Source organism: Oncorhynchus mykiss, chromosome 15, assembly GCF_013265735.2.
Source record: "Oncorhynchus mykiss isolate Arlee chromosome 15, USDA_OmykA_1.1, whole genome shotgun sequence".
Taxonomy (NCBI): Eukaryota; Metazoa; Chordata; class Actinopteri; order Salmoniformes; family Salmonidae; genus Oncorhynchus; species Oncorhynchus mykiss.
In genome coordinates, this window is record NC_048579.1 from 15228553 (window position 1) to 15255513 (window position 26961).

The 26961-nt window shown below is 46.0% G+C and overlaps 1 protein-coding gene across 3 annotated transcripts in view; it reads right to left on the bottom strand.

Moving 5' to 3' along the window:
* LOC110489662 (vascular endothelial growth factor receptor 1) overlaps positions 1-26961 on the bottom strand; it is a 75667-nt gene that overhangs the window by 33313 nt on the left and 15393 nt on the right. For 2 of the 3 annotated variants that reach the window (XM_036943824.1, XM_036943825.1), the window contains 6 exons: positions 12351-12513; positions 12097-12233; positions 11060-11231; positions 10695-10812; positions 7204-7373; positions 6637-6784 (listed from right to left, as the gene is read on the bottom strand). In XM_036943824.1, the coding sequence (XP_036799719.1) occupies positions 6637-6784; positions 7204-7373; positions 10695-10812; positions 11060-11231; positions 12097-12233; positions 12351-12513 (908 nt within the window). Of the gene's footprint in view, positions 1-3173; positions 3643-6636; positions 6785-7203; positions 7374-10694; positions 10813-11059; positions 11232-12096; positions 12234-12350; positions 12514-26961 lie in introns of those variants that run through there. The other variant, XM_036943826.1, reaches the window with a different exon arrangement.

Sequence of the window (26961 nt, forward strand, 5' to 3'; positions counted from 1 at the left end):
GGGGGTGAATACTTATGAAACTACTATATTTGAGTTATTTCATTTGTTAACATTTGTAAAAAATACAAATAAAAACCATTTTCACTTTGACATTATGGAGGATTGTGTGTAGATCAATGCAAACAACCCACACAATTGAATCTATTTCAATCCCACTTTAACACTCAATACTCATTCTTAAAACCATCCCACCATTCATTAACTGTCCATCCTATTCTCCATCATTCCTAGAGGATTACCACTGGGTAATCTGCACCTGAGATATATTTTACAGAGGAACTGGGTAATCTGCACCTGAGATATATTTTACAGAGGAACTGGGTAATCTGCACCTGAGATATATCTTACAGAGGAACTGGGTAATCTGCACCTGAGATATATCTTACAGAGGAACTGGGTAATCTGCACCTGAGATATATCTTACAGAGGAACTGGGTAATCTGCACCTGAGATATATCTTACAGAGGAACTGGGTAATCTGCACCTGAGATATATCTTACAGAGGAACTGGGTAATCTGCACCTGAGATATATCTTACAGAGGAACTGGGTAATCTGCACCTGAGATATATCTTACAGAGGAACTGGGTAATCTGCACCTGAGATATATCTTACAGAGGAACTGGGTAATCTGCACCTGAGATATATCTTACAGAGGAACTGGGTAATCTGCACCTGAGATATATTTTACAGAGGAACTGGGTAATCTGCACCTGAGATATATCTTACAGAGGAACTGGGTAATCTGCACCTGAGATATATCTTACAGAGGAACTGGGTAATCTGCACCTGAGATATATCTTACAGAGGAACTGGGTAATCTGCACCTGAGATATATCTTACAGAGGAACTCCAATTTAGTATTTTCTTACACCAATATTTTAAAACCTTTCATAATCTCAAATGATCACAAATTGATTCTAGGATTCTAGGATTCTATGATATGCCCAGTGCCCTCCCCTCTGTCCCTTCCTTGGTTGGCTCCTTTCCTCTCCTCCCTCTCCTCTCTCCCCATCCCCCTCTCCTGCCTCTCTCCCATCCTCCCAGTCTCCTCTCAGCTCTCTCTCTCTCTCTCTCTCTCTCTCTGTGCCCATCCCTGGGTGGCTCTTCTCCTCTCCTCTCTCCCCATCCCCCTCTCCCCCATCCTCCCAGTCTTCTCTCTCTCTCTCTCTGTGTGCTCCTCCCTGGGTGGCTCTTCTCCCCTCCCTCCCTCCCTCCCTCCCTCCCTCCCTCCCTCCCTCCCTCATCTCGCTCTCTGATTGCTCTTCCTCTTGGCAGAGATAGCGAGTGCCCGTGTCCTGTAGGGGCGACCCACCCTGTGCATGACACCAATGGCCCTGACACACACACACACATACCAATCAAACAGCCAACTCTTCCACGCCTCCCCGGAAACACATGCACATGCTTGCACGTACACACACATGCAAGCATACACACACACACATGCAAGCATGCATGCACACACACACAGACATACACACATACAGATGGTTATACATATGTGGACACAAGGTTAGTTAGATGACATAGATCAATACAAACACACACATATAGACATACACACTCATACATGAATACACACTCATACATTCATATAAACACACATAGAAATACAGACTCATCCATTCCACAGACACATTCACACAGTGTGCCTGCCCATGGTGAGATTGTTGGCTTGTCTATGATATTGTATCAGTATTGTATTTAGAGAACCCGCTAAATAACTTACTACCTCGATCTACAAAACATGAAAAGTCGAAAAGTTGGAAGCAACACACAATTTCAAGCAAATTTAATGTAAAAAACATACATTTGATGTAACATTTTAAACAATACATCTTAACAGTTTTCATAAAAATTTGGCATTTATCGTAAGTTAGTCGTATAAAATTATTAAATATTAGATTCATATATTACTCATAGAAAATCTGTATACATGGAATGAATCACATTGGGAGAGACCCGTAGAATGATACCTCAACGTAGATGTCACACACACACGCACACGAGCAGGGACAGACACAGACACACACGAGCAGGGACACACACAGACACACACGAGCAGGGACACACACAGACACACACACAAGCAGGGACACACACAGACGAGCAGGGACGGACACACACACACACACACACACACACACACACACACACACACACGAGCAGGGACACACAGACAGACGCACAACCCATAAAAACAGCTTCCTATGCATATATTACACACAGACAAACTATTTTCCGCACAATAAATGGCAATTTAATACATAGATAACATCACACTGGATGACAAATGATTGATATACAGTGAAACGACTTACAAATGACATAAGTTGACATAACATGACATAAGAGGACATATGACTGTCATTGTCTCTGGGTAACTCCTACATGGTAGGTGTCTGATGATCAGTCCCAGAGGAGGACAAAGCACTATCTTGCAATAACAAAGAACTGTAGGGCATCCCATAGCCAACGCACACCCCCCCCCCCCCCCCCTCTCTCTCTCTCTCCCACTCGCCCATCTGACATGTACAGCTACTTACATAAACAGTAGATGATTTAAAGTCAGAAGAGAACTCACAGCTTTTGTGGATGTCAGAACTACAACAGGATGTCAGGCTCATGTACCCATTATAGTACCACTCTAGGAACACAAGAAGCAGAAGCAGCTCCAGAAAAACATGGCTTTAGTGGATGGATGGAATTGCACTTCTTTCTGGCTCAAAATGTCTGAGAAATGTAACAGTGTAAATAAAATAAAAACTTTAACGAGAAAAGGGGTGTAAAATAAAACCTGGGTAAGAGGAAATAAATAAATATAATAATAACCATTAAAAGCTGATCAGATCATTGTCCTCAGTGTGGTGTGACCTCTCACTCCTCTTCTTCCTCCTCCTCCTCTTCCTCACTGTTCAACAGTGTTCCAGGTCACTGTCCTGCCACCCGCCCCCCTTCCCCTCTCCTCCGAGCCCGAGATCCCAGAAAGCACCAATGTGGGGTTGCGTCGTTGCTGTGCTGTCTGTCATTGAAGGTGCCTGCTGGGGTGGCAATAGGGTGGAGGGGCAGGGAAGGTGGTCCTGAGTGGTGTGGATGGGAGGTGGTGGGGGTGATTCTTCTGATGATGTGTAATGGGGGGGGGGGGCTGGGAAGGTGGTCCTGAGTGGTGTGGATGTGAGGTGGTGGGGGTGATTCTTCTGATGAAGTGTAATGGGGGGGGGGGGGGGGGTCTCAAGAATAGATCAAGCCCTTGAGGAAGCAGGACTGTGCCACGTTTGAAGACGGAGGGACAATCACGCTGCTGGGAAGCGTCTCGCATCGGGGAGGAAGCCAAACAAGGAGAGGAAAACTGCTCTGATTTTGGCACAGGAAGCCCAGCGAGCCTCCTGCCTGGGCCAGATAAGAGCAGTGCGGTTCCCAGGGCCAGGCCCAGGGTAAGACCAAGTATCCACGACTGGACCCAGGGACACATCCAGCACTAAGGAACCAGACCTAGGACCTAAGGGTGGATCCAGACCCAGACCCAGGCTTTAGACCCACACCCAGCCCTGAGGACACAGGTCCCTATCAGCCTGGCTCAGCCCAGCCCACTGTCCCTGGGCCTCCTCCGGCGCGGTGTCAGGCCCGTGTTCCGCCAGAGCTACAAAGAACAAGGGCCTGGTCAGGATGTGTCTATCATCAGCTATCTATTCACATTCTGAATCACTACTTTAGAACTCTAGAACAGAATTCTAGAACTCTCAGTGCTTTACAGTGTGACCATGAAAACACACAAAATGAAATTGTAAATGAATAGAAAAGACTGCTCATTCTGAACCACAAACCTCTTGTAGCCTACCTGTCTGAATATATACGTTCTTATGAAACAACTACACTGTGTATGCACTGCTGAGGTTAGTGTGTGTGAAAGATGCCAGTTGTTGTTGTCATGCAAAAAGTTACCTGATAAAACTGGTTGTATGAGCCAAGTCAAACTCCCACCCTGTTATATTCCCCACAGAGACACGCTGTCCACATGGTAAGTTGGAAAGGCCAATTTGAGTTTAATTAGGTAAAGCTATTCATGTTAAGGCAGTCAGTATTCACTGCTGATTGGCAAGATAACAGTTCAGTGAAGTTATGTGAAGTTGCTACGGCAATTGAATGTGGAGAGTTTCCACAAGCATTGGAAGTAGGCAGAGTATGTGCATGTGTGTGTATGTGTGTGTGTGTGGAGGGGGGGGGGGGGGGGGCTGGTGTGATAGGTCAAGTACATAGTTGACCTACAGTATGATGTCACAGCGTGTCTCTGTGGGGAATATACAGGGTGATAGTTTGGTCTGGAAGCCATGTTGCTCAGGTTCTGGTTAACCTCTTCCACCTGAACACAACCAACACAATAGTGTCTGACCTCCAAGACCTGCCAAGTGTGTGTGTGTGTCAATCACAGTTGATTGTTGGGGAGGGCCACTTCTCATGAGAACTTGAGAATGTGTGTATTGCATGTGTGTCTGTGTGTTGGAATATCATAGCTGATTATTGGGCAAGTCCGTTTCTCACAAGACCTTTAAAAAATGTGTGTGTCAGTGTATGAGTGTGTGTGTCATGAGGTGAGTGTATGTGTGTGCATGTGTGTGTGTCAGATTTGAGAAAAGGCATCCCAGAATGCAGTGTGCAATCACAGTAATAAACACCCATCTCACCCTGCGTTCTGGACAGGAAAATCACAGCGTTTGATTTAGGAACCAACTAATCATGACTGAGAACACAGAAGAGGCCTCTATTGAAGTGACTGAAAACACAGAAGAGGCCTCTATTGAAGTGACTAAAAACACAGAACAGGCCTCTATTGAAGTGATTGAAAACACAGAACAGGTCTCTATTGAAGTGACTGAAAACACAGAACAGGCCTCTATTGAAGTGACTGAAAACACAGAACAGGCCTCTATTGAAGTGACTGAAAACACAGAACAGGCCTCTATTGAAGTGACTGAAAGCACAGAACAGGCCTCTATTGAAGTGACTGAAAACACAGAACAGGCCTCTATTGAAGTGACTGAAAGCACAGAACAGGCCTCTATTGAAGTGACTGAAAACACAGAACAGGCCTCTATTGAAGTGACTGAAAACACAGAACAGGCCTCTATTGAAGTGACTGAAAGCACAGAACAGGCCTCTATTGAAGTGACTGAAAGCACAGAACAGGCCTCTATTGAAGTGACTGAAAACACAGAACAGGCCTCTATTGAAGTGACTGAAAGCACAGAACAGGCCTCTATTGAAGTGACTGAAAACACAGAACAGGCCTCTATTGAAGTGACTGAAAACACAGAACAGGCCTCTATTGAAGTGACTGAAAGCACAGAACAGGCCTCTATTGAAGTGACTGAAAGCACAGAACAGGCCTCTATTGAAGTGACTGAAAGCACAGAACAGGCCTCTATTGAAGTGACTGAAAGCACAGAACAGGCCTCTATTGAAGTGACTGAAAACACAGAACAGGCCTCTATTGAAGTGACTGAAAGCACAGAACAGGCCTCTATTGAAGTGACTGAAAACACAGAACAGGCCTCTATTGAAGTGACTGAAAACACAGAACAGGCCTCTATTGAAGTGACTGAAAACACAGAACAGGCCTCTATTGAAGTGACTGAAAACACAGAACAGGCCTCTATTGAAGTGACTGAAAGCACAGAACAGGCCTCTATTGAAGTGACTGAAAGCACAGAACAGGCCTCTATTGAAGTGACTGAAAGCACAGAACAGGCCTCTATTGAAGTGACTGAAAACACAGAACAGGCCTCTATTGAAGTGACTGAAAGCACAGAACAGGCCTCTATTGAAGTGACTGAAAGCACAGAACAGGCCTCTATTGAAGTGACTGAAAGCACAGAACAGGCCTCTATTGAAGTGGGCTTTTATTACTCTGCTCTTTAAGTCTGAGTGACATTGTACTGTGTCTGTGAATGTACCAGGCAGACACACGCACGCGTGCACACACACACGGATGGACAGACACAGACGGACAGACAGACAGACGGACATGGACGGATACACAAGGACAGAAACACACACACACACATACACACACACACACACATAGTAAAAGAGTCAGACAAAGACATGACGAAACAAACACACACTCACATTCACACACTCACAGACATGAAAGACTTCCAAAGACATCTGTTCTGGTTGCAAAGAGGAAACCCTGTCTGAACACATGCTGAATTAGACAAAACATGTCTCCCTTCACAAACAAACACACACACACAGACACTCACACACACATTATCTCATTCACACCCTAAAACAGGCACACATCTTATAGTCACACACACTGTTCTGCCACAATTCTGCCATATTCGAACCAGCGACCTTTCGGTTACTGACCCAATGTCTGACAGGTTTTAAGAATAGTACTGCACAGTGTAAAGTATTAGGAGACTATGTGGGCATGCAATTAAGGTGTGTGTATTCATTATTCTGGATACACAGTATGCTGTATGCAAGTATGTTGATTGGATATGTATCGGCAAGGGTGTCAGGACTGTATGTGTGTCTGTGCTTTAAGTAAAGGAGTATTTACAAACCTTTTTGAAGATGTGTGTGTTTATGCTACTGCATGTGACATGTGAGAACAAGGTGTACTTACAGGCCTTTGGGGGGGCAGGGGTGCCAGAGCCATGCGATGTGAGGAGGGGGGACTCCGTGGGAGGTGCAGTGCAGGGCTTGTCTGCTACCCCGCGGAACACTACCTGGGTCCTGCACTGACACTGCCTTCTCCCCTATCCCAGGACTCACTGGAGGAACACAGAGAGACACATAGACCATGAACAGGGAGAGAAGACAGAGAGAGAGAGAGAGAGAGAGAGAGAGAGAGAGAGAGAGAGAGAGATGGGGGGGAGGGAGGGAGGGAGGGAGGGAGGGAGGGAGGGAGAGAGAGAGAGAGAGAGAGAGACAGAGGGGAGAGAGAGAGAGACAGAGGGGGGAGAGAGAGACAGAGGGGGGGAGAGAGAGAGAGAGAGAGAGAGAGAGAGAGAGAGAGAGAGAGAGAGGGTGAGAGATAAAAAGGGTAAGAAGAGAAAGGGAACAGAATGGATCAGCAGAATGTCTAGGAGACACAAAGTGGGCACAGAGCTAAAGAGAGGATGCATGAAGAATAATTTTTTTTTGAGAAAGCGATGGAGGGTGAAGAGTGCAGGGAAATCTTTGTCCTCACCGTTGACCACAAGAGAGAGCGTTAGGTTCTGGTAGAGTCTGTGTTCCTGGATTCCAACCAGGATAGTGTACTTCCCTGCATCCTCCTCCGCCACATCACGGATCACCAGGGAATTCCCGTCCACATGGTAACGGGAACACTCCTCCGCTGCCACCTTCCCATCCTTCAACCTAACACGGAAAAACATGCAGGAAATTCCTCAATGAACTCTTATGTGAAGAACAATTAAATAATGCTCAAATGAAGAATGCTAAAACGTCATACATGTGTAACTTGGTCATCTCTATCTCTCACATAGGTTAGTGTAGGATAGTGTGTTATTATCTATGCATAGTCATAGTATAGGGTAGTGTAGGGTAGTGTAGGATAGTATAGGGTAGTGTAGGGTTGTGTAGGGTAGTGTAGGATAGTGTAGGGTAATGTAGGATAGTATAGGGTAGGATAGTGTAGGATAGTGAGTGTACGATAGAATAGGGCAGTGTAGGACAGTGTAGGATAGTGTATGGTAGTGTAGGGTAGTGTACGATAGAATAGGGTAGTGCAGGGTAGTGTAGGATAGTGTATGGTAGTGTAGGGTAGTGTACGATAGTGTAGGGTAGTGTACGATAGTATAGGGTAGTGTAGTGTAGTGTAGGATAGTGCAGGGTAGTGTACGATAGTGTACGATAGTGTAGGATAGTGTAGGATAGTATAGGGTAGTGTAGGATAGTATAGGATAGTATAGGGTAGTGTAGGATAGTATAGGATACTGTAGGGTAGTGTACGATAGTGTAGGGTAATGTAGGATAGTGTAGAGTAGGATAGTGTAGGATAGTGAGTGTACGATAGAATAGGGCAGTGTAGGACAGTGTAGGATAGTGTATGGTAGGGTAGTGTAGAGTAGTGTACAATAGTATAGGGTAGTGTAGGATAGTGTATGGTAGTGTAGGGTAGTGTAGGATAGTGTAGGATAGTGTATGATAGTGTAGGGTAGTGTAGGGCAGTGTAAGGTAGTGTAGGATAGTATAGGGTAGTGTAGGATAGTGTAGGGCAGTGTAGGGTGGTGTGTGATAGTGTAGGATAGTGTAGGATAGTATAGGATAGTGCAGGGTACTGTAGGATAGTGTAGAGTAGGATAGTGTAGGATAGTGAGTGTACGATAGTAGAGGGCAGTGTAGGACAGTGTAGGGTAGTGTAGGATAGTGTATGATAGTGTAGGGCAGTGTAGGGCAGTGTAAGGTAGTGTAGGATAGTATAGGGTAGTGTAGGATAGTGTAGGATAGTGTAGGACAGTGTGGGATCGCGTATGACAGTGTAGGATAGTGTAGATTAGTGTAGGGCAGTGTAGGGTGGTGTATGATAGTGTAGGATAGTGTAGGATAGTATAGGATAGTGTGTAAGATAGTGTATGATAGTTTGGGATAGTGTATGATAGTGTAGGGTAGTGTATGGTAGTGTAGGATAGTGTATGATAGTGTAGGGCAGTGTAGGGTAGTGTAGGATAGGATAGTGTAGGATAGTGTAGGGTACGGAAGTGTAGGATAGTGTATGGTAGTGTAGGGTAGTTTAGGGTAGTGTACGATAGTATAGGGTAGTGTACGACAGTATACGATTGTATAGGGTAGTATAGGGTGTGGGATAGTGTATGATAGTGTAGGATAGTGTAGATTAGTGTAGGGCAGTGTAGGGTGGTGTGTTATAGTGTAGGATAGTGTAGGATAGTATAGGATAGTGTGGGATAGTGTAGGATAGTGTAGGATAGTGTATGATAGTGTATGGTAGGAGAGTGTAGGGTGGTGTAGGATAGTGTAGGATAGTGCGGGATAGCGTATGATAGTGTAGGATAGTGTAGATTAGTGTAGGGCAGTGTAGGGTGGTGTGTGATAGTGTAGGATAGTATAGGGTAGTGTAGGATAGTATAGGGTAGTGTAGGGTAGTGTAGGGTAGTATAGGATAGTGTAGGATAGTGTAGGATAGTATAGGGTAGTGTAGGGTAGTATAGGGTAGTGTAGGGTAGTGTAGGGTAGTATAGGATAGTGTAGAATAGTGTAGGGTAGTATAGGGTAGTGTAGGGTAGTGTAGGGTAGTGTAGGATAGTATAGGGTAGTGTAGGATAGTATAGGGTAGTGTACGATAGTATAGGGTAGTGTAGGATAGTATAGGATAGTGTAGGATAGTGTAGGGTAGTGTACGATAGTATAGGGTAGTGTAGGATAGTATAGGATAGTGTAGGATAGTGTATGGTAGGGTAGTGTAGAGCAGTGTACAATAGTATAGTGTAGTGTAGGATATTGTATGGTAGTGTACGACAGGATACGATTGTATAGGGTAGTGAACGATAGTATAGGGTAGTCCAGGGTAGTGTAGGATAGTGTAGTGTACAATAGTATAGGGTAGTGTAGTGTAGTGTAGGATAGTGCAGGGTAGTGTACGATAGTGTACGATAGTGTAGGATAGTGTATGGTAGTGTAGGATAGTATAGGGTAGTGTACGACAGGATACAATTGTATAGGGTAGTGTACGATAGTATAGGGTAGTGCAGGGTAGTGTAGGATAGTGTAGGGTAGGATAGTGTAGGATAGTGAGTGTACGATAGTATAGGGCAGTGTAGGACAGTGTAGGATAGTGTAGGGTAGTGTAGGATAGTGTAGAATAGTATAGGGTAGTGTCTGCAATCAAACAGAAGAAAAAGCAGCAGCAGGGAGGCAGAGAATAAAGTATACTATCTAGACTGTATATGTGTGTACGGGGCCTCACTCTGGTTTTGTAACTTTTGTTTATATGTATGATAGTGTAGGGCAGTGTAGGGCAGTGTAGGGTAGTGTAGGATAGTATAGGGTAGTGTAGGATAGTGTAGGATAGTGTGGGATCGCGTATGATAGTGTAGGATAGTGTAGATTAGTGTAGGGCAGTGTAGGGTGGTGTGTGATAGTGTAGGATAGTGTAGGATTGTATAGGATAGTGTGTAAGATAGTGTATGATAGTGTGGGATAGTGTAGGATAGTGTATGATAGTGTAGGGTAGTGTATGGTAGTGTAGGATAGTGTAGGGTAGTGTAGGGCAGTGTAGGGTAGTGTAGGATAGTATAGGGTAGTGTAGGATAGTGTAGGATAGTGTAGGATAGTGCGGGATAGCGTATGATAGTGTAGGATAGTGTAGATTAGTGTAGGGCAGTGTAGGGTGGTGTGTGATAGTGTAGGATAGTATATGATAGTGTGTAAGATAGTGTATGATAGTGCGGGATAGTGTAGGATAGTGTATGATAGTGTAGGGTAGTGTATGGTAGTGTAGGCTAGTGTAGCGTAGTGTAGGATAGTGTAGGGTAGTGTAGGATAGTGTAGGATAGTTTAGGATAGTGTATGGTGGTGTAGGATAGTGCAGGGTGGTGTAGGATAGTGTAGGGTAGTGTAGGATAGTGTAGGGTAGTGTAGGATAGTGTGTAAGATAGTGTAGGATCGTGTAAGGTAGTGTAGGATAGTGTGCAGGCTAGCTGACAGTCTGTAAGTTCTTACCAGATTACTTCTGGGGCAGGGAAGGCTCGTAGTTTGGGGGAGAGACGGTATGACTTCTGTCCTGCATGAGCCTCCACTTCAGCCCCCTGTCTGGGCTTCAGACGGATAAAGGGACGGTCTGGGAGGATAAACAGACAGACAGGCAAGCATGCGCGCACACACACACACACACACACACACACACACACACACACACACACACACAGAGAGAGGATATCACGCATTAATGACATATTACAGATAGTGATACAGGGGAGGGTTGTTATTCGTATTCTTACTGCAGAAGTGGGTGTTTACCATCAATGAATTTCCTCATGAATGAATTTGTCACAGAGGTGGGAAGTATTACGTTTATTTTGACTCACCATAGACTGTGACAGATACGTTAGTCTCTCGACTGACCGGTCCACTGGTCACTCGGCAGATATAAAGCCCTCTGTCAGAGCGGTGGAGTTTGGGGATGGACAGAATACTGTAGAACACCATGTGAAATGTACTGGCCATGATCCACCTACTGACTATGGCTGACCTGTTGGCCTGAGGGGAGAGAGAGGGAGGAGGGGTAGAGAAAGACAGAGAGGGAGGGAGGGAGGGAGGGAGGGAGGGAGGGAGGGAGGGAGGGAGGGAGGGGGGGAGAGGTAGAGAAAGACAGAGAGGGAGGGAGGGAGGGAGGGAGGGAGGGAGGGAGGGAGGGAGGGAGGGAGGGAAAGAAAGAAAGAAGGAGAGAGAGAGGGACAGGGAGAGGTAGAGAAAGACAGACAGAGGGAGGGGAAGAGGTAGAGAAAGAAGGAGAGAGAGAGGAAGGGGAGAGGTGGAGAAAGAAAGGGGGAGAGGTGGAGAAAGACAGAGGGAGGGAGGGAGGGAGGGAGGGAGGGAGGGAGGGAGGGAGGGAGGGAGGGAGGGAGGGAGGGAGGGAAAGAAAGAAAGAAGGAGAGAGAGAGGGACAGGGAGAGGTAGAGAAAGACAGACAGAGGGAGGGGAAGAGGTAGAGAAAGAAGGAGATAGTGAGACGGACAGGGAGAGATAGAGAAAGTCAGACAGAAAGAGGGAGGGGGAGAGGTAGAGAAAGAAGGAGAGAGAGAGGAAGGGGTCAGGTAGAGTAAGATGGAGATAGTGAGACGGACAGGGAGAGAGAAAGAAGGGAGAGGTAGAGGTAGAGAAAGAAGGAGAGAGAGAGGGAGGGGAGAGGTAGAGAAATATGGAGAGAGAGAGGGAGGGGAGAGGTAGAGAAATATGGAGAGAGGGAGGGAGAGGAGAGGTGGAGATATTATTCAGATATAGTAAAAGTTTTCCAAACAAGTAGTCAGATGGTGAAGTTATTCTACATACAGTACTGCATACTGTAACATCACACTTCTTAGTAGTGTATGCCATAATTGTAGTGTTCTTCATAAGGTCCTACCTGTCCAGGGTAGTCCCAGCTGATGGACACTCTGCTGTTCCACTCTGCAGTGACAGTACAGTTGATGGCCAGACTCTCCCCCTGTAGAGAGTGCACTGGACTGGTACTGTTCAGATATACCTTCATGATCTTATTCACTGGGACAGGAGTGGGGATAAGATATTTGAATATTTACAATTTATAGAATTCACTGGATTTTTTTCATTAGGTGTGTGTGTTTGTGTGTGTGTGCCTGCATGTGCATGTGTGATCACCTTGTCTGTGTGTGAGGTAATTGAGGGAGTGCGTGGTCCCGTTGACAGAGGTCTTGCAGGAGAACAGGCCGATGTAGAAGTAGGTGGGGCTGTGGATGAGGAAGCCCTGTCTGCTGTTCCACACTATGTTCCTCTGGTCTGGGGTCAACTCCTGGTCAGGAAACTGGAGACATGAACACACATCGTCACAACCATAAAAACAGTCTCATAAAAGCAACGTCACACAGAAGCAATGTGGTCAATATGGTCAACTTGCATTCAGTGTTCAGAAAACAGGTACATCATGAACTCAACCACAACTAAAACTATTTTCTTATCTCAACCACCAACCAATCATGAACTCAACACAATCGTGTCATGAGCTATTCAGAACCACGACCACATCCTGAACCATACCAACAACACATCCACAACCATACCAACAGTCACTCAAAAGCAACCCTGCACACACAACTCCTGAGCAAATCATGAACACACAACAAAACAGAACAACATGAGGGCTGATAAGGACTAACATGAGGCCACAGTGGTAAACGTAGGATGAACATTATTGCTGCAATAAAATTAAACAAAGTAACTTGACAACCTCACAATACGCTCTCAACAACAGACACTGACATTACGTAAATGTACAGACATTTCACCCTGCTGATGTGGATTATGTCTGTGGAGACAGAGTCTGGAGTTACAATAGAGACAGAGTCTTGTGTTACTGTGGAGACAGAGTCTGGAGTTACAATAGAGACAGAGTCTGGAGTTACAATAGAGACAGAGTCTTGAGTTACTGTAGAGACAGAGTCTGGAGTTACAATAGAGACAGACTATTGTGTTCCTGTGGAGACAGAGTCTGAAGTTACAATAGAGACAGAGTCTTGTGTTACTCTATAGTAACACAAGACTCTGTCTCTAGTGTAACTCCAGACTCTGTCTCCACAGTAACACAAGACTCTGTCTCCACAGTAACACAAGACTCTGTCTCTATTGTAACACAAGACTCTGTCTCTAGTGTAACTCCAGACTCTGTCTCCACAGTAACACAAGACTCTGTCTCCACAGTAACACAAGACTCTGTCTCCACAGTAACACAAGACTCTGTCTCTATTGTAACTCAAGACTCTGTCTCTATTGTAACTCAAGACTCTGTCTCTATTGTAACTCAAGACTCTCAAGACTCACAGAGTCTTGTGTTACTGTGGAGACAGTCTTGTGTTACTGAAGAGACAGAGTATTGTGTTACTGTGGAGACAGAGTCTTGAGTTACAATAGAGACAGAGTCTTGAGTTACAATAGAGACAGAGTCTTGTGTTACAATAGAGACAGAGTCTTGTGTTACTGTGGAGACAGAATCTGGAGTTACAATAGAGACAGAGTCTTGTGTTACAATAGAGACAGAGTCTTGAGTTACAATAGAGACAGAGTCTTGTGTTACAATAGAGACAGAGTCTTGTGTTACTGTGGAGACAGAATCTGGAGTTACAATAGAGACAGAGTCTTGTGTTACAATAGAGACAGAGTCTGGTGTTACTGTGGAGACAGAGTCTGGAGTTACAATAGAGACAGAGTCTTGTGTTACTGTAGAGACAGAGTATTGTGTTACTGTAGAGACAGAGTCTTGTGTTACTGTGGAGACAGAGTCTTGTGTTACTGTGGAGACAGAGTCTTGTGTTACTGTGGAGACAGTCTTGTGTTACTGTAGAGACAGAGTCTGGAGTTACAATAGAGACAGAGTCTTGTGTTACTGTAGAGACAGAGTCTTGTGTTACTGTAGAGACAGAGTATTGTGTTACTGTAGAGACAGAATCTGGAGTTACAATAGAGACAGAGTCTTGTGTTACAATAGAGACAGAGTCTGGTGTTACTGTAGAGACAGAGTCTGGAGTTACAATAGAGACAGAGTCTTGAGTTACAATAGAGAAAGAGTCTGGAGTTACAATAGAGACAGAGTCTTGTGTTACTGTAGAGACAGAGTCTGGAGTTACAATAGAGACAGAGTATTGTGTTACTGTGGAGACGGAGTCTTGTGTTACTGTGGAGACAGAGTCTGCAGTTACAATAGAGACAGATTCTTGTGTTACTGTAGAGACAGAGTCTGGAGTTACAATAGAGACAGAGTCTTGTGTTACTGTAGAGACAGAGTCTGGAGTTACAATAGAGACAGAGTCTTGTGTTACTGTAGAGACAGAGTCTGGAGTTACAATAGAGACAGAGTCTTGTGTTACTGTGGAGACAGAGTATTGTGTTACTGTAGAGACAGAGTCTTGTGTTACTGTAGAGACAGAGTCTGGAGTTACAATAGAGACAGAGTCTTGTGTTACTGTGGAGACAGAGTATTGTGTTACTGTGGAGACAGAGTCTGGAGTTACAATAGAGACAGAGTCTTGTGTTACTGTGGAGACAGAGTATTGTGTTACTGTAGAGACAGAGTCTTGTGTTACTGTGGAGACAGAGTCTTGTGTTCCTGTGGAGACAGAGTCTGAAGTTACAATAGAGACAGAGTCTTGTGTTACTCTACAGTAACACAAGACTCTGTCTCTAGTGTAACTCCAGACTCTGTCTCCACAGTAACACAAGACTCTGTCTCCACAGTAACACAAGACTCTGTCTCTATTGTAACACAAGACTCTGTCTCTAGTGTAACTCCAGACTCTGTCTCCACAGTAACACAAGACTCTGTCTCCACAGTAACACAAGACTCTGTCTCCACAGTAACACAAGACTCTGTCTCCACAGTAACACAAGACTCTGTCTCTATTGTAACTCAAGACTCTGTCTCTATTGTAACTCAAGACTCTGTCTCTATTGTAACTCAAGACTCTCAAGACTCACAGAGTCTTGTGTTACTGTGGAGACAGTCTCTACAGTAACACAATACTCTGGAGACAGAGTCTTGTGTTACTGTAGAGACAGAGTATTGTGTTACTGTAGAGACAGAGTATTGTGTTACTGTGGAGACAGAGTCTTGTGTTCCTGTGGAGACAGAGTCTGAAGTTACAATAGAGACAGAGTCTTGTGTTACTCTACAGTAACACAAGACTCTGTCTCTAGTGTAACTCCAGACTCTGTCTCCACAGTAACACAAGACTCTGTCTCCACAGTAACACAAGACTCTGTCTCTATTGTAACACAAGACTCTGTCTCTAGTGTAACTCCAGACTCTGTCTCCACAGTAACACAAGACTCTGTCTCCACAGTAACACAAGACTCTGTCTCCACAGTAACACAAGACTCTGTCTCTATTGTAACTCAAGACTCTGTCTCTATTGTAACTCAAGACTCTGTCTCTATTGTAACTCAAGACTCTCAAGACTCACAGAGTCTTGTGTTACTGTGGAGACAGTCTCTACAGTAACACAATACTCTGGAGACAGAGTCTTGTGTTACTGTAGAGACAGAGTATTGTGTTACTGTAGAGACAGAGTATTGTGTTACTGTGGAGACAGAGTCTTGAGTTACAATAGAGACAGAGTCTTGAGTTACAATAGAGACAGAGTCTTGTGTTACAATAGAGACAGAGTCTTGTGTTACTGTGGAGACAGAATCTGGAGTTACAATAGAGACAGAGTCTTGTGTTACAATAGAGACAGAGTATTGAGTTACAATAGAGACAGAGTCTTGTGTTACAATAGAGACAGAGTCTTGTGTTACTGTGGAGACAGAATCTGGAGTTACAATAGAGACAGAGTCTTGTGTTACAATAGAGACAGAGTCTGGTGTTACTGTGGAGACAGAGTCTGGAGTTACAATAGAGACAGAGTCTTGTGTTACTGTAGAGACAGAGTATTGTGTTACTGTAGAGACAGAGTCTGGAGTTACAATAGAGACAGAGTCTTGTGTTACTGTAGAGACAGAGTCTGGAGTTACAATAGAGACAGAGTCTTGTGTTACTGTAGAGACAGAGTCTGGAGTTACAATAGAGACAGAGTCTTGTGTTACTGTGGAGACAGAGTATTGTGTTACTGTAGAGACAGAGTCTTGTGTTACTGTAGAGACAGAGTCTGGAGTTACAATAGAGACAGAGTCTTGTGTTACTGTGGAGACAGAGTATTGTGTTACTGTGGAGACAGAGTCTGGAGTTACAATAGAGACAGAGTCTTGTGTTACTGTGGAGACAGAGTATTGTGTTACTGTAGAGACAGAGTCTTGTGTTACTGTAGAGACAGAGTCTTGTGTTACTGTGGAGACAGAGTCTTGTGTTACTGTGGAGACAGAGTATTGTGTTACTGTGGAGACAGAGTCTGGAGTTACAATAGAGACAGAGTCTTGTGTTACTGTGGAGACAGAGTATTGTGTTACTGTGGAGACAGAGTCTTGTGTTACTGTGGAGACAGAGTTCTGTGTTACTGTAGAGACAAGGTCTTGTGTTAGTGTGGAGACAGAGTCTGGAGTTACAATAGAGACAGAGTCTGGAGTTACAATAGAGACAGAGTATTGTGTTACTGTGGAGACAGAGTATTGTGTTACTGTAGAGACAGTCTGGAGTTACAATATAGAAAGAGTCTGAAGTTACAATAGAGACAGATTCTTGTGTTACTGTGGAGACAGAGTCTTGTGTTACTTTGGAGACAGAGTATTGTGTTACTGTGGAGACAGAGTCTGGAGTTACAATAGAGACAGAGTCTTGTGTTACTTTGGAGACAGAGTATTGTGTTACTGTGGAGATAGAGTATTGTGTAACATGGTTGTTTTCTTGGAGGAGGCAGACTTGAGGAAATTACTGTTACCCAGTGGAAGCATCCTGCCCTTTCTCAGGGAACAGGTGGACCCCCCACCCCCAGTGTTAATTAGCTGATAGTTCCCTAACCCCCAGTGTTAACTAGCTGATAGCCCCCCCACCCCCAGTGTTAACTAGCTGATAGCCCCCCCCCAGTGTTAACTAGCTGATAGCCCCCCCACCCCCAGTGTTAACTAGCTGATAGCATAATTCATTTCCGGTCACGACTTGCAGACTTGTTTTTGAGTTGCTGTGCGTTTTGTTGCCAACCTGTTTTGCTACCTGACAAATTTACGGTTTTTACTTTTTAATTACCGTTTATATTTTTGTTTTTTCCTACTCAACTTTTTCACTCCGGACGCTTTATCTGGACACGGTTCGTCAGGACCTCCAACAGCCGAAGCTAAGTAGTAACATTAACATGATGCCTTCTAATTGCAGTCGCTGTACTCGCCTTACGGCGAGGATAGCTGTGCTACAAGCCCAGCTTCAGACGCAATCGCTAGGCAAGGGTAATTTCAGTGTAGGAAAGGATGAGACCGCGTCTGTGCCACCAGTAAGTACAGATAGTAGTACAAATCCCCTGGCACAGTCCCCGCAGCCGGACAACTTTCTCACGGTTTCTGGAAGGAAATGCTGTAGGAACGCTCAACCGGTGTCGCTCATTCAGCCGACAGAAACTTTCAACCGGTTTTCCCCATTAAGCAGCGGGTCGGAGTCAGAGGCCGAGTCTTCTCTGGTCTCTACTCCTCCCGTTACGGGGTCTGAGACGCCGAAGCTTCCCACCATTAGCTCTGACAAATTGAAAACTCTAGTCATTGGCGACTCCATTACCCGCAGTATTAGACTTGAGAATCATCCAGCGATCATACACTGTTTACCGGGGGGCAGGGCTACCGACGTTAAGGCTAATCTGAAGATGGTGCTGGCTAAAGCTAAAACTGGCGAGTGTAGAGAGTATAGAGATATTGTTATCCACGTCGGCACCAACGATGTTAGGATGAAACAGTCAGAGATCACCAAGCGCAACATAGCTTCTGCGTGTAAATCAGCTAGAAAGATGTGTCGGCATCGAGTAATTGTCTCTGGCCCCCTCCCAGTTAGGGGGAGTGATGAGCTCTACAGCAGAGTCTCACAACTCAATCGCTGGTTGAAAACTGTTTTCTGCCCCTCCCAAAAGATAGAATTTGTAGATAATTGGCCCTCTTTCTGGGACTCACCCACAAACAGGACCAAGCCTGACCTGCTGAGGAGTGACGGACTCCATCCTAGCTGGAGGGGTGCTCTCATTTTATCTACCAACATAGACAGGGCTCTAACTCCACAATGAAATAGGGTGCAGGCCAGGCAGCAGGCTGTTAGCCAGCCTGCCAGCATAGTGGAGTCTGCCACTAGCACAGTCAGTGTAGTCAGCTCAGCTATCCCCATTGAGACCGTGTCTGTGCCTCGACCTGGGTTGGGCAAAACTAAACATGGCGGTGTTCGCCTTAGCAATCTCACTAGGATAAAGACCACCTCCATTCCTGTCATTATTGAAAGAGATCATGATACCTCACATCTCAAAATAGGGCTACTTAATGTTAGATCCCTTACTTCAAAGGCAATTATAGTCAATGAACTAATCACTGATCATAATCTTGATGTGATTGGCCTGACTGAAACATGGCTTAAGCCTGATGAATTTACTGTGTTAAATGAGGCCTCACCTCCTGGTTACACTAGTGACCATATCCCCCGTGCATCCCGCAAAGGCGGAGGTGTTGCTAACATTTACGATAGCAAATTTCAATTTACAAAAAAAAAAATGACGTTTTCGTCTTTTGAGCTTCTAGTCATGAAATCTATGCAGCCTACTCAATCACTTTTTATAGCTACTGTTTACAGGCCTCCTGGGCCATATACAGCGTTCCTCACTGAGTTCCCTGAATTCCTATCGGACCTTGTAGTCATAGCGGATAATATTCTAATCTTTGGTGACTTTAATATTCACATGGAAAAGTCCACAGACCCACTCCAAAAGGCTTTCGGAGCCATCATCGACTCAGTGGGTTTTGTCCAACATGTCTCTGGACCCACTCACTGTCACAGTCATACGCTGGACCTAGTTTTGTCCCATGGAATAAATGTTGTGGATCTTAATGTTTTTCCTCATAATCCTGGACTATCGGACCACCATTTTATTACGTTTGCAATTGCAACAAATAATCTGCTCAGACCCCAACCAAGGATCATCAAAAGTCGTGCTATAAATTCACAGACAACACAAAGATTCCTTGATGTCCTTCCAGATTCCCTTTGTCTACCCAAGGACGCCAGAGGACAAAAATCAGTTAACCACTTAACTGAGGAACTCAATTTAACCTTGCGCAATACCCTAGATGCAGTTGCACCCCTAAAAACTAAAAACATTTCTCATAAGAAACTAGCTCCCCGGTACACAGAAAATACCCGAGCTCTGAAGCAAGCTTCCAGAAAATTGGAACGGAAATGGCGCCACACCAAACTGTAAGTCTTCCGACTAGCTTGGAAAGACAGTACTGTGCAGTACCGAAGAGCCCTTACTGCTGCTCGATCATCCTATTTTTCTAACTTAATTAAGGAAAATAAGAACAATCCGAAATTCCTTTTTGATACTGTCGCAAAGCTAACTAAAAAGCAGCATTCCCCAAGAGAGGATGACTTTCACTTTAGCAGTGATAAATTCATGAACTTCTTTGAGGAAAAGATTATGATTATTAGAAAGCAAATTACGGACTCCTCCTTAAATCTGCGTATTCCTTCAAAGCTCAGTTGTCCTGAGTCTGCACAACTCTGCCAGGACCTAGGATCAAGAGAGACGCTCAAGTGTTTTAGTACTATATCTCTTGACACAATGATGAAAATAATCATGGCCTCTAAACCTTCAAGCTGCATACTGGACCCTATTCCAACTAAACTACTGAAAGAGCTGCTTCCTGTGCTTGGCCCTCCTATGTTGAACATAATAAACGGCTCTCTATCCACCGGATGTGTACCAAACTCACTAAAAGTGGCAGTAATAAAGCCTCTCTTGAAAAAGCCAAACCTTGACCCAGAAAATATAAAAAACTATCGGCCTATATCGAATCTTCCATTCCTCTCAAAATTTTTAGAAAAGGCTGTTGCGCAACAACTCACTGCCTTCCTGAAGACAAACAATGTATACGAAATGCTTCAGTCTGGTTTTAGACCCCATCATAGCACTGAGACGGCACTTGTGAAGGTGGTAAATTACATTTTAATGGCATCGGACCGAGGCTCTGCATCTGTCCTCGTGCTCCTAGACCTTAGTGCTGCTTTTGATACCATCGATCACCACATTCTTTTGGAGAGATTGGAAACCCAAATTGGTCTACACGGACAAGTTCTGGCCTGGTTTAGATCTTATCTGTCGGAAAGATATCAGTTTGTCTCTGTGAATGGTTTGTCCTCTGACAAATCAACTGTAAATTTCGGTGTTCCTCAAGGTTCCGTTTTAGGACCACTATTGTTTTCACTATATATTTTACCTCTTGGGGATGTCATTCGAAAACATAATGTTAACTTTCACTGCTATGCGGATGACACACAGCTGTACATTTCAATTAAACATGGTGAAGCCCCAAAATTGCCCTTGCTAGAAGAATGTGTTTCAGACATAAGGAAGTGGATGGCTGCAAACTTTCTACTTTTAAACTCGGACAAAACAGAGATGCTTGTTCTAGGTCCCAAGAAACAAAGAGATCTTCTGTTGAATCTGACAATTAATCTTAATGGTTGTACAGTCGTCTCAAATAAAACTGTGAAGGACCTCGGCGTTACTCTGGACCCTGATCTCTCTTTTGAAGAACATATCAAGACCATTTCAAGGACAGCTTTTTTCCATCTACGTAACATTGCAAAAATCAGAAACTTTCTGTCCAAAAATGATGCAGAAAAATTAATCCATGCTTTTGTCACTTCCAGGTTAGACTACTGCAATGCTCTACTTTCCGGCTACCCGGATAAAGCACTAAATAAACTTCAGTTAGTGCTAAATACGGCTGCTAGAATCCTGACTAGAACCAAAAAATTTGATCATATTACTCCAGTGCTAGCCTCTCTACACTGGCTTCCTGTCAAAGCAAGGGCTGATTTCAAGGTTTTACTGCTAACCTACAAAGCATTACATGGGCTTGCTCCTACCTATCTCTCTGATTTGGTCCTGCCGTACATACCTACACGTACGCTACGGTCACAAGACGCAGGCCTCCTAATTGTCCCTAGAATTTTTAAGCAAACAGCTGGAGGCAGGGCTTTCTCCTATAGAGCTCCATTTTTATGGAACGGTCTGCCTACCCATGTCAGAGACGCAAACTCGGTCTCAACCTTTAAGTCTCTACTGAAGACTCATCTCTTCAGTGGGTCATATGATTGAGTGTAGTCTGGCCCAGGAGTGGGAGGGTGAACGGAAAGGCTCTGGAGCAACGAACCGCCCTTGCTGTCTCTGCCTGGCCGGTTCCCCTCTTTCCACTGGGATTCTCTGCCTCTAACCCTATTCAGGGGCTGAGTCACTGGCTTTACTGGGGCTCGCTCATGCCGTCCCTGGAGGGGGTGCGTCACCTGAGTGGGCTGAGTCACTGATGTGGTCATCCTGTCTGGGTTGGCGCCCCCCCCCCCCCCCCTTGGGTTGTGCCGTGGCGGAGGTCTTTGTGGGCTATACTCAGCCTTGTCTCAGGATGGTAAGTTGGTGGTTGAAGATATCCCTCTAGTGTTGTGGGGGCTGTGCTTTGGCAAAGTGGGTGGGGTTATATCCTTCCTGTTTGGCCCTGTCCGGGGGTGTCCTCGGATGGGGCCACAGTGTCTCCTGACCCCTCCTGTCTCAGCCTCCAGTATTTATGCTGCAGTAGTTTATGTGTCGGGGGGCTAGGGTCAGTTTGTTATATCTGGAGTACTTCTCCTGTCCTATTCGGTGTCCTGTGTGAATCTAAGTGTGCGTTCTCTAATTCTCTCCTTCTCTCTTTCTCTCTCTCGGAGGACCTAAGCCCTAGGACCATGCCCCAGGACTACCTGACATGATGACTCCTTGCTGTCCCCAGTCCACCTGGCTGTGCTGCTGCTCCAGTTTCAACTGTTCTGCCTTATTATTATTCGACCATGCTGGTCATTTATGAACATTTGAACATCTTGGCCATGTTCTGTTATAATCTCCACCCGGCACAGCCAGAAGAGGACTGGCCACCCCACATAGCCTGGTTCCTCTCTAGGTTTCTTCCTAGGTTTTGGCCTTTCTAGGGAGTTTTTCCTAGCCACCGTGCTTCTACACCTGCATTGCTTGCTGTTTGGGGTTTTAGGCTGGGTTTATGTACAGCACTTTGAGATATCAGCTGATGTACGAAGGGCTATATAAATAAATTTGATTTGATTTGATGATAGCCCCCCCCCAGTGTTAACTAGCTGATAGCCCCCACCCCACCCCCAGTGTTAACTAGCTGATAGCCCCCCCCCAGTGTTAACTAGCTGATAGCCCCCCCCCAGTGTTAACTAGCTGATAGCCCCCACCCCCCCAGTGTTAACTAGCTGATAGCCCCCCCACCCCCAGTGTTAACTAGCTGATAGCCCCCCCCCCCAGTGTTAACTAGCTGATAGCCCCCACCCCCCCAGTGTTAACTAGCTGATAGCTCCCCCCACCCCCAGTGTTAACTAGCTGATAGCCCCCCCACCCCCAGTGTTAACTAGCTGATAGCCCCCACCCCCCCAGTGTTAACTAGCTGATAGCCCCCACCCCCCCAGTGTTAACTAGCTGATAGCCCCCCACCCCCAGTGTTAACTAGCTGATAGCCCCCCCCCCCCAGTGTTAACTAGCTGATAGCCCCCCCCCAGTGTTAACTAGCTGATAGCCCCCCCCCACCCCCAGTGTTAACTAACTGATAGCCCCCCAGTGTTAACTAGCTGATAGCCCCCACCCCACCCCCAGTGTTAACTAGCTGATAGCCCCCAGTGTTAACTAGCTGATACCCCCACCCCACCCTCAGTGTTAACTAGCTGATAGCCCCCCAGTGTTAACTAGCTGATAGCCCCCGTGTTAACTAGCTGATACCCCCACCCCACCCTAGTGTTAACTAGCTGATAGCCCCCTAGTGTTAACTAGCTCATAGCCCCACTGGGGTGGAGAGGGGTTGAGGGGGGTTGAGAGGGGTTGAGGGGGGTCGAGAGAGGTTGAGGGGGGTGGAGAGGGGCGGAGAGGGGTTGAGGGTGGTAAGGAGGGGTGGAGGGGGTTAAGGGGGTGGAGACAGGTTGAGGGGGTGGAGAGGGGTGGAGAGTGGTTGAGGTGGTTTGAGGTGGGTTGAGGTGGGTTGAGGTGGTTTGAGGTGGGTTGAGGTGGTTTGAGGTGGTTTGAGGTGGGTTGAGGTGGTTTGAGGTGGGTTGAGGTGGTTTGAGGTGGTTTGAGGTGGGTTGAGGTGGTTTGAGGTGGTTTGAGGTGGGTTGAGGTGGTTTGAGGTGGTTTGAGGTAGGTTGAGGCAGGTTGAGGTAGGTTGAGGTGGGTTGAGGTGGGTTGAGGTGGTTTGAGGTGGTTTGAGGTAGGTTGAGGTGGTTTGAGGTGGGTTGATGTGGTTTGAGGTGGGTTGATGTGGGTTGAGGTGGGTTGAGGTGGGTTGAGGTGGGTTGAGGTGGTTTGAGGCAGGTTGAGGTAGGTTGAGGTGGGTTGAGGTGGGTTGAGGTGGTTTGAGGTGGTTTGAGGTAGGTTGAGGTGGTTTGAGGTGGTTTGAGGTAGGTTGAGGTGGTTTGAGGTAGGTTGAGGTGGTTTGAGGTAGGTTGAGGTGGTTTGAGGTGGGTTGAGGTAGGTTGAGGTGGTTTGAGGTGGTTTGAGGTGGGTTGATGTGGTTTGAGGTAGGTTGAGGTGGTTTGAGGTGGGTTGAGGTGGTTTGAGGTGGTTTGAGGTGGGTTGATGTGGTTTGAGGTGGGTTGAGGTGGGTTGAGGTGGGTTGAGGTGGGTTGATGTGGTTTGAGGTGGGTTGAGGTGGGTTGGAGGGTGAGAGAAATGTCAGGATGAGGGAAACATGACTCCAATCCATCTGCTCACATTCTGTTACTACAGGATATAGACACTCAGACTGGACTGAATTGGACCCCTAGGTCATGCTACACCTCCTTTCCTCTCCCCTCGCCCGACCGGGTCACTTTCACGGCTGCAGAGAGAGAGAGTGGCCCCCTGGGTATTGTTCCCTGCTGAAAGGTGGGCCGGACAGATTAAAGATCCAGGCAGAGTGCAAAATCATTCCAGGAAAAAAACACACTCCAGTGTGTGTGACAGTGTGTGTGTGTGTGGGATGGACTCTACGTTCGAAATGCTGGGCCAGATCGGGACGGATGGAGGGAGGGGCGAGGGAACACAGAGTATTTTTAGCATAATTACCTTTGTGGCTCAGGGCCGGGCGTTTGTGTGGAGATGGGAGCAGGACGTAAACATAGAGAGCAAACAGAAGTGAAGTGTGTGTGTGTGTTCTGCCTCAGTGTGTGTGTGTTCTGCCTCAGTGTGTGTGTGTGTGTTCTGCCTCAGTGTGTGTGTGTGTGTGTTCTGCCTCAGTGTGTGTGTGTGTGTTCTGCCTCAGTGTGTGTGTGTGTGTGTGTGTTCTGCCTCAGTGTGTGTGTGTGTGTGTGTTCTGCCTCAGTGTGTGTGTGTTCTGCCTCAGTGTGTGTGTGTTCTGCCTCAGTGTGTGTGTGTTCTGCCTCAGTGTGTGTGTGTTCTGCCTCAGTGTGTGTGTGTTCTGCCTCAGTGTGTGTGTGTGTTCTGCCTCAGTGTGTGTGTGTTCTGCCTCAGTGTGTGTGTGTTCTGCCTCAGTGTGTGTGTGTTCTGCCTCAGTGTGTGTGTGTTCTGCCTCAGTGTGTGTGTGTGTGTTCTGCCTCTGTGTGTGTGTTCTGCCTCAGTGTGTGTGTGTGTTCTGCCTCAGTGTGTGTGTGTTCCGCCTCAGTGTGTGTGTGTTCTGCCTCAGTGTGTGTGTGTTCTGCCTCAGTGTGTTTGTGTTCTGCCTCAGTGTGTTTGTGTTCTGCCTCAGTGTGTGTGTGTTCTGCCTCAGTGTGTGTGTGTTCTGCCTCAGTGTGTGTGTGTTCTGCCTCAGTGTGTGTGTGTTCTGCCTCAGTGTGTGTGTGTTCCGCCTCAGTGTGTGTGTGTTCTGCCTCAGTGTGTGTGTGTTCTGCCTCAGTGTGTGTGTGTCCTGCCTCAGTGTGTGTGTGTGTTCTGCCTCAGTGTGTGTGTGTGTTCTGCCTCAGTGTGTGTGTGTTCTGCCTCTGTGTGTGTGTGTGTTCTGCCTCAGTGTGTGTGTGTTCTGCCGCGCTTCGTTTCGGATTCCAAGGCACATCCTGAAGGGAGAGCCAGGGACGAGAGGAAAGTGAGAGATTACTGAGTGGTTTGTTTATTTTTTTTTGCACTTTTACCATTTCCTGAAACACTCCTCGGAAAGACAATGAATTAATAAACTGCCAGCAGCCCACTCACCCTACCTGAATGTTGTTGAATTGTATTGATCAAACCGTTCAATCTCTTCCACAGAAGAGGCTATCTACGTACAATAATACTGTCAAAAGATTTGCCTGAGGGGCATCCCTTGCCTTGCTAGCGCCAGTCAGTCCTGCCCATTACTACTGGCACCTCAGCTTCCTCTGGCCAGGATACCAGCTGGTTAAGGAATCAGGAGGAGGTTGGCAGCCAGACCGCCTTAGGAGAGGAGGGGTGTGTGAGTAGGGGGAAGGGTTGGCGGAGACAGGGGGCACTCCAGACCCCATGTCCTGTCTCCGGGGGTAACAACAGTGCCAACAGGACGACAGAGGAAACCGCAGGCGCCGCTCACTCAGAAGCGGTAAAAAAGGGGCAACTCTGACACACTGAGACGTTGCCACAAACACACACACACACACACACACACACACACACACACACACACACACACACACACACACACAGAAGCATATACAAATTGCACTTCATTGCACTTATCTACACTCTCACACTCACTCACCACTCAGGCACCAACACTCACAAACACATCCTCACACTTTCACACACATCCGCAGACTGACACAAACAAACAGACACGCACACTCCAAGGCAGAACGGTTGCCAAGATAAGAACAATGATCTGTCTTAGGAGAAACAAGCGCCCTGTGACTTGTGTACAGATGGGAGTGTTGATGGAGAAACAGAGAGAAGTGTATTGTTCTAAGAGGTAGTCAGGAGTGCCAGTAGTGGAAATAGCTAGGTACTTGACAAACACTATATTGTTGCCTTTCCTTGTTTGACAAGACACTGACTAGTTGTCTGAAGCAGAATCAGGCAGCCACTAAGTGGATGTGAGAGTTATTGACATTGTGAAGTTGAGGTGGAGAATGTGACTTGATTTTGGCAGCCACAATGCTTTGATCAGTTGGGCCGGGCGGCCAGCTCTAGGAAGAGTGTTGGTGGTTCCAAACTTCTTGCATTTAAGAATGATGGAGGCCACTCTGTGCTTGGGGACCTTCAATGCTGCAGACATTTTTTGGTAACCTTCCCTAAATCTGTGCCCTGACACAATCCTGTCTCGTCGCTCTACGGACAATTCCTTCGACCTCATGGCTTGGTATTTGCTCTAACTGAGCTCAATTTCAAGTCTCATAGCAAAGGGTCTGAATCCCCTTTTCTATAATATTTCTAAAAACCTGTTTCTGCTTCGTCATTATGGGGTATTGGTTGTAGATTGATGAGGAAAAACATTTATTTAAATAATTTTAGAACAAGGCTGTAATGTAACAAAATGTGGAAAAGGTCTGAATAGCTTCTGAATGCACTGTAGAGGGGAGCTGTTTTTCTTGCTCTGATGCTTTCTCTGGTAATATAGTTTCAGCAGAGAGGAAGAGGCTAAGCGAGATGGCTCACTCTTGCCAAATTCT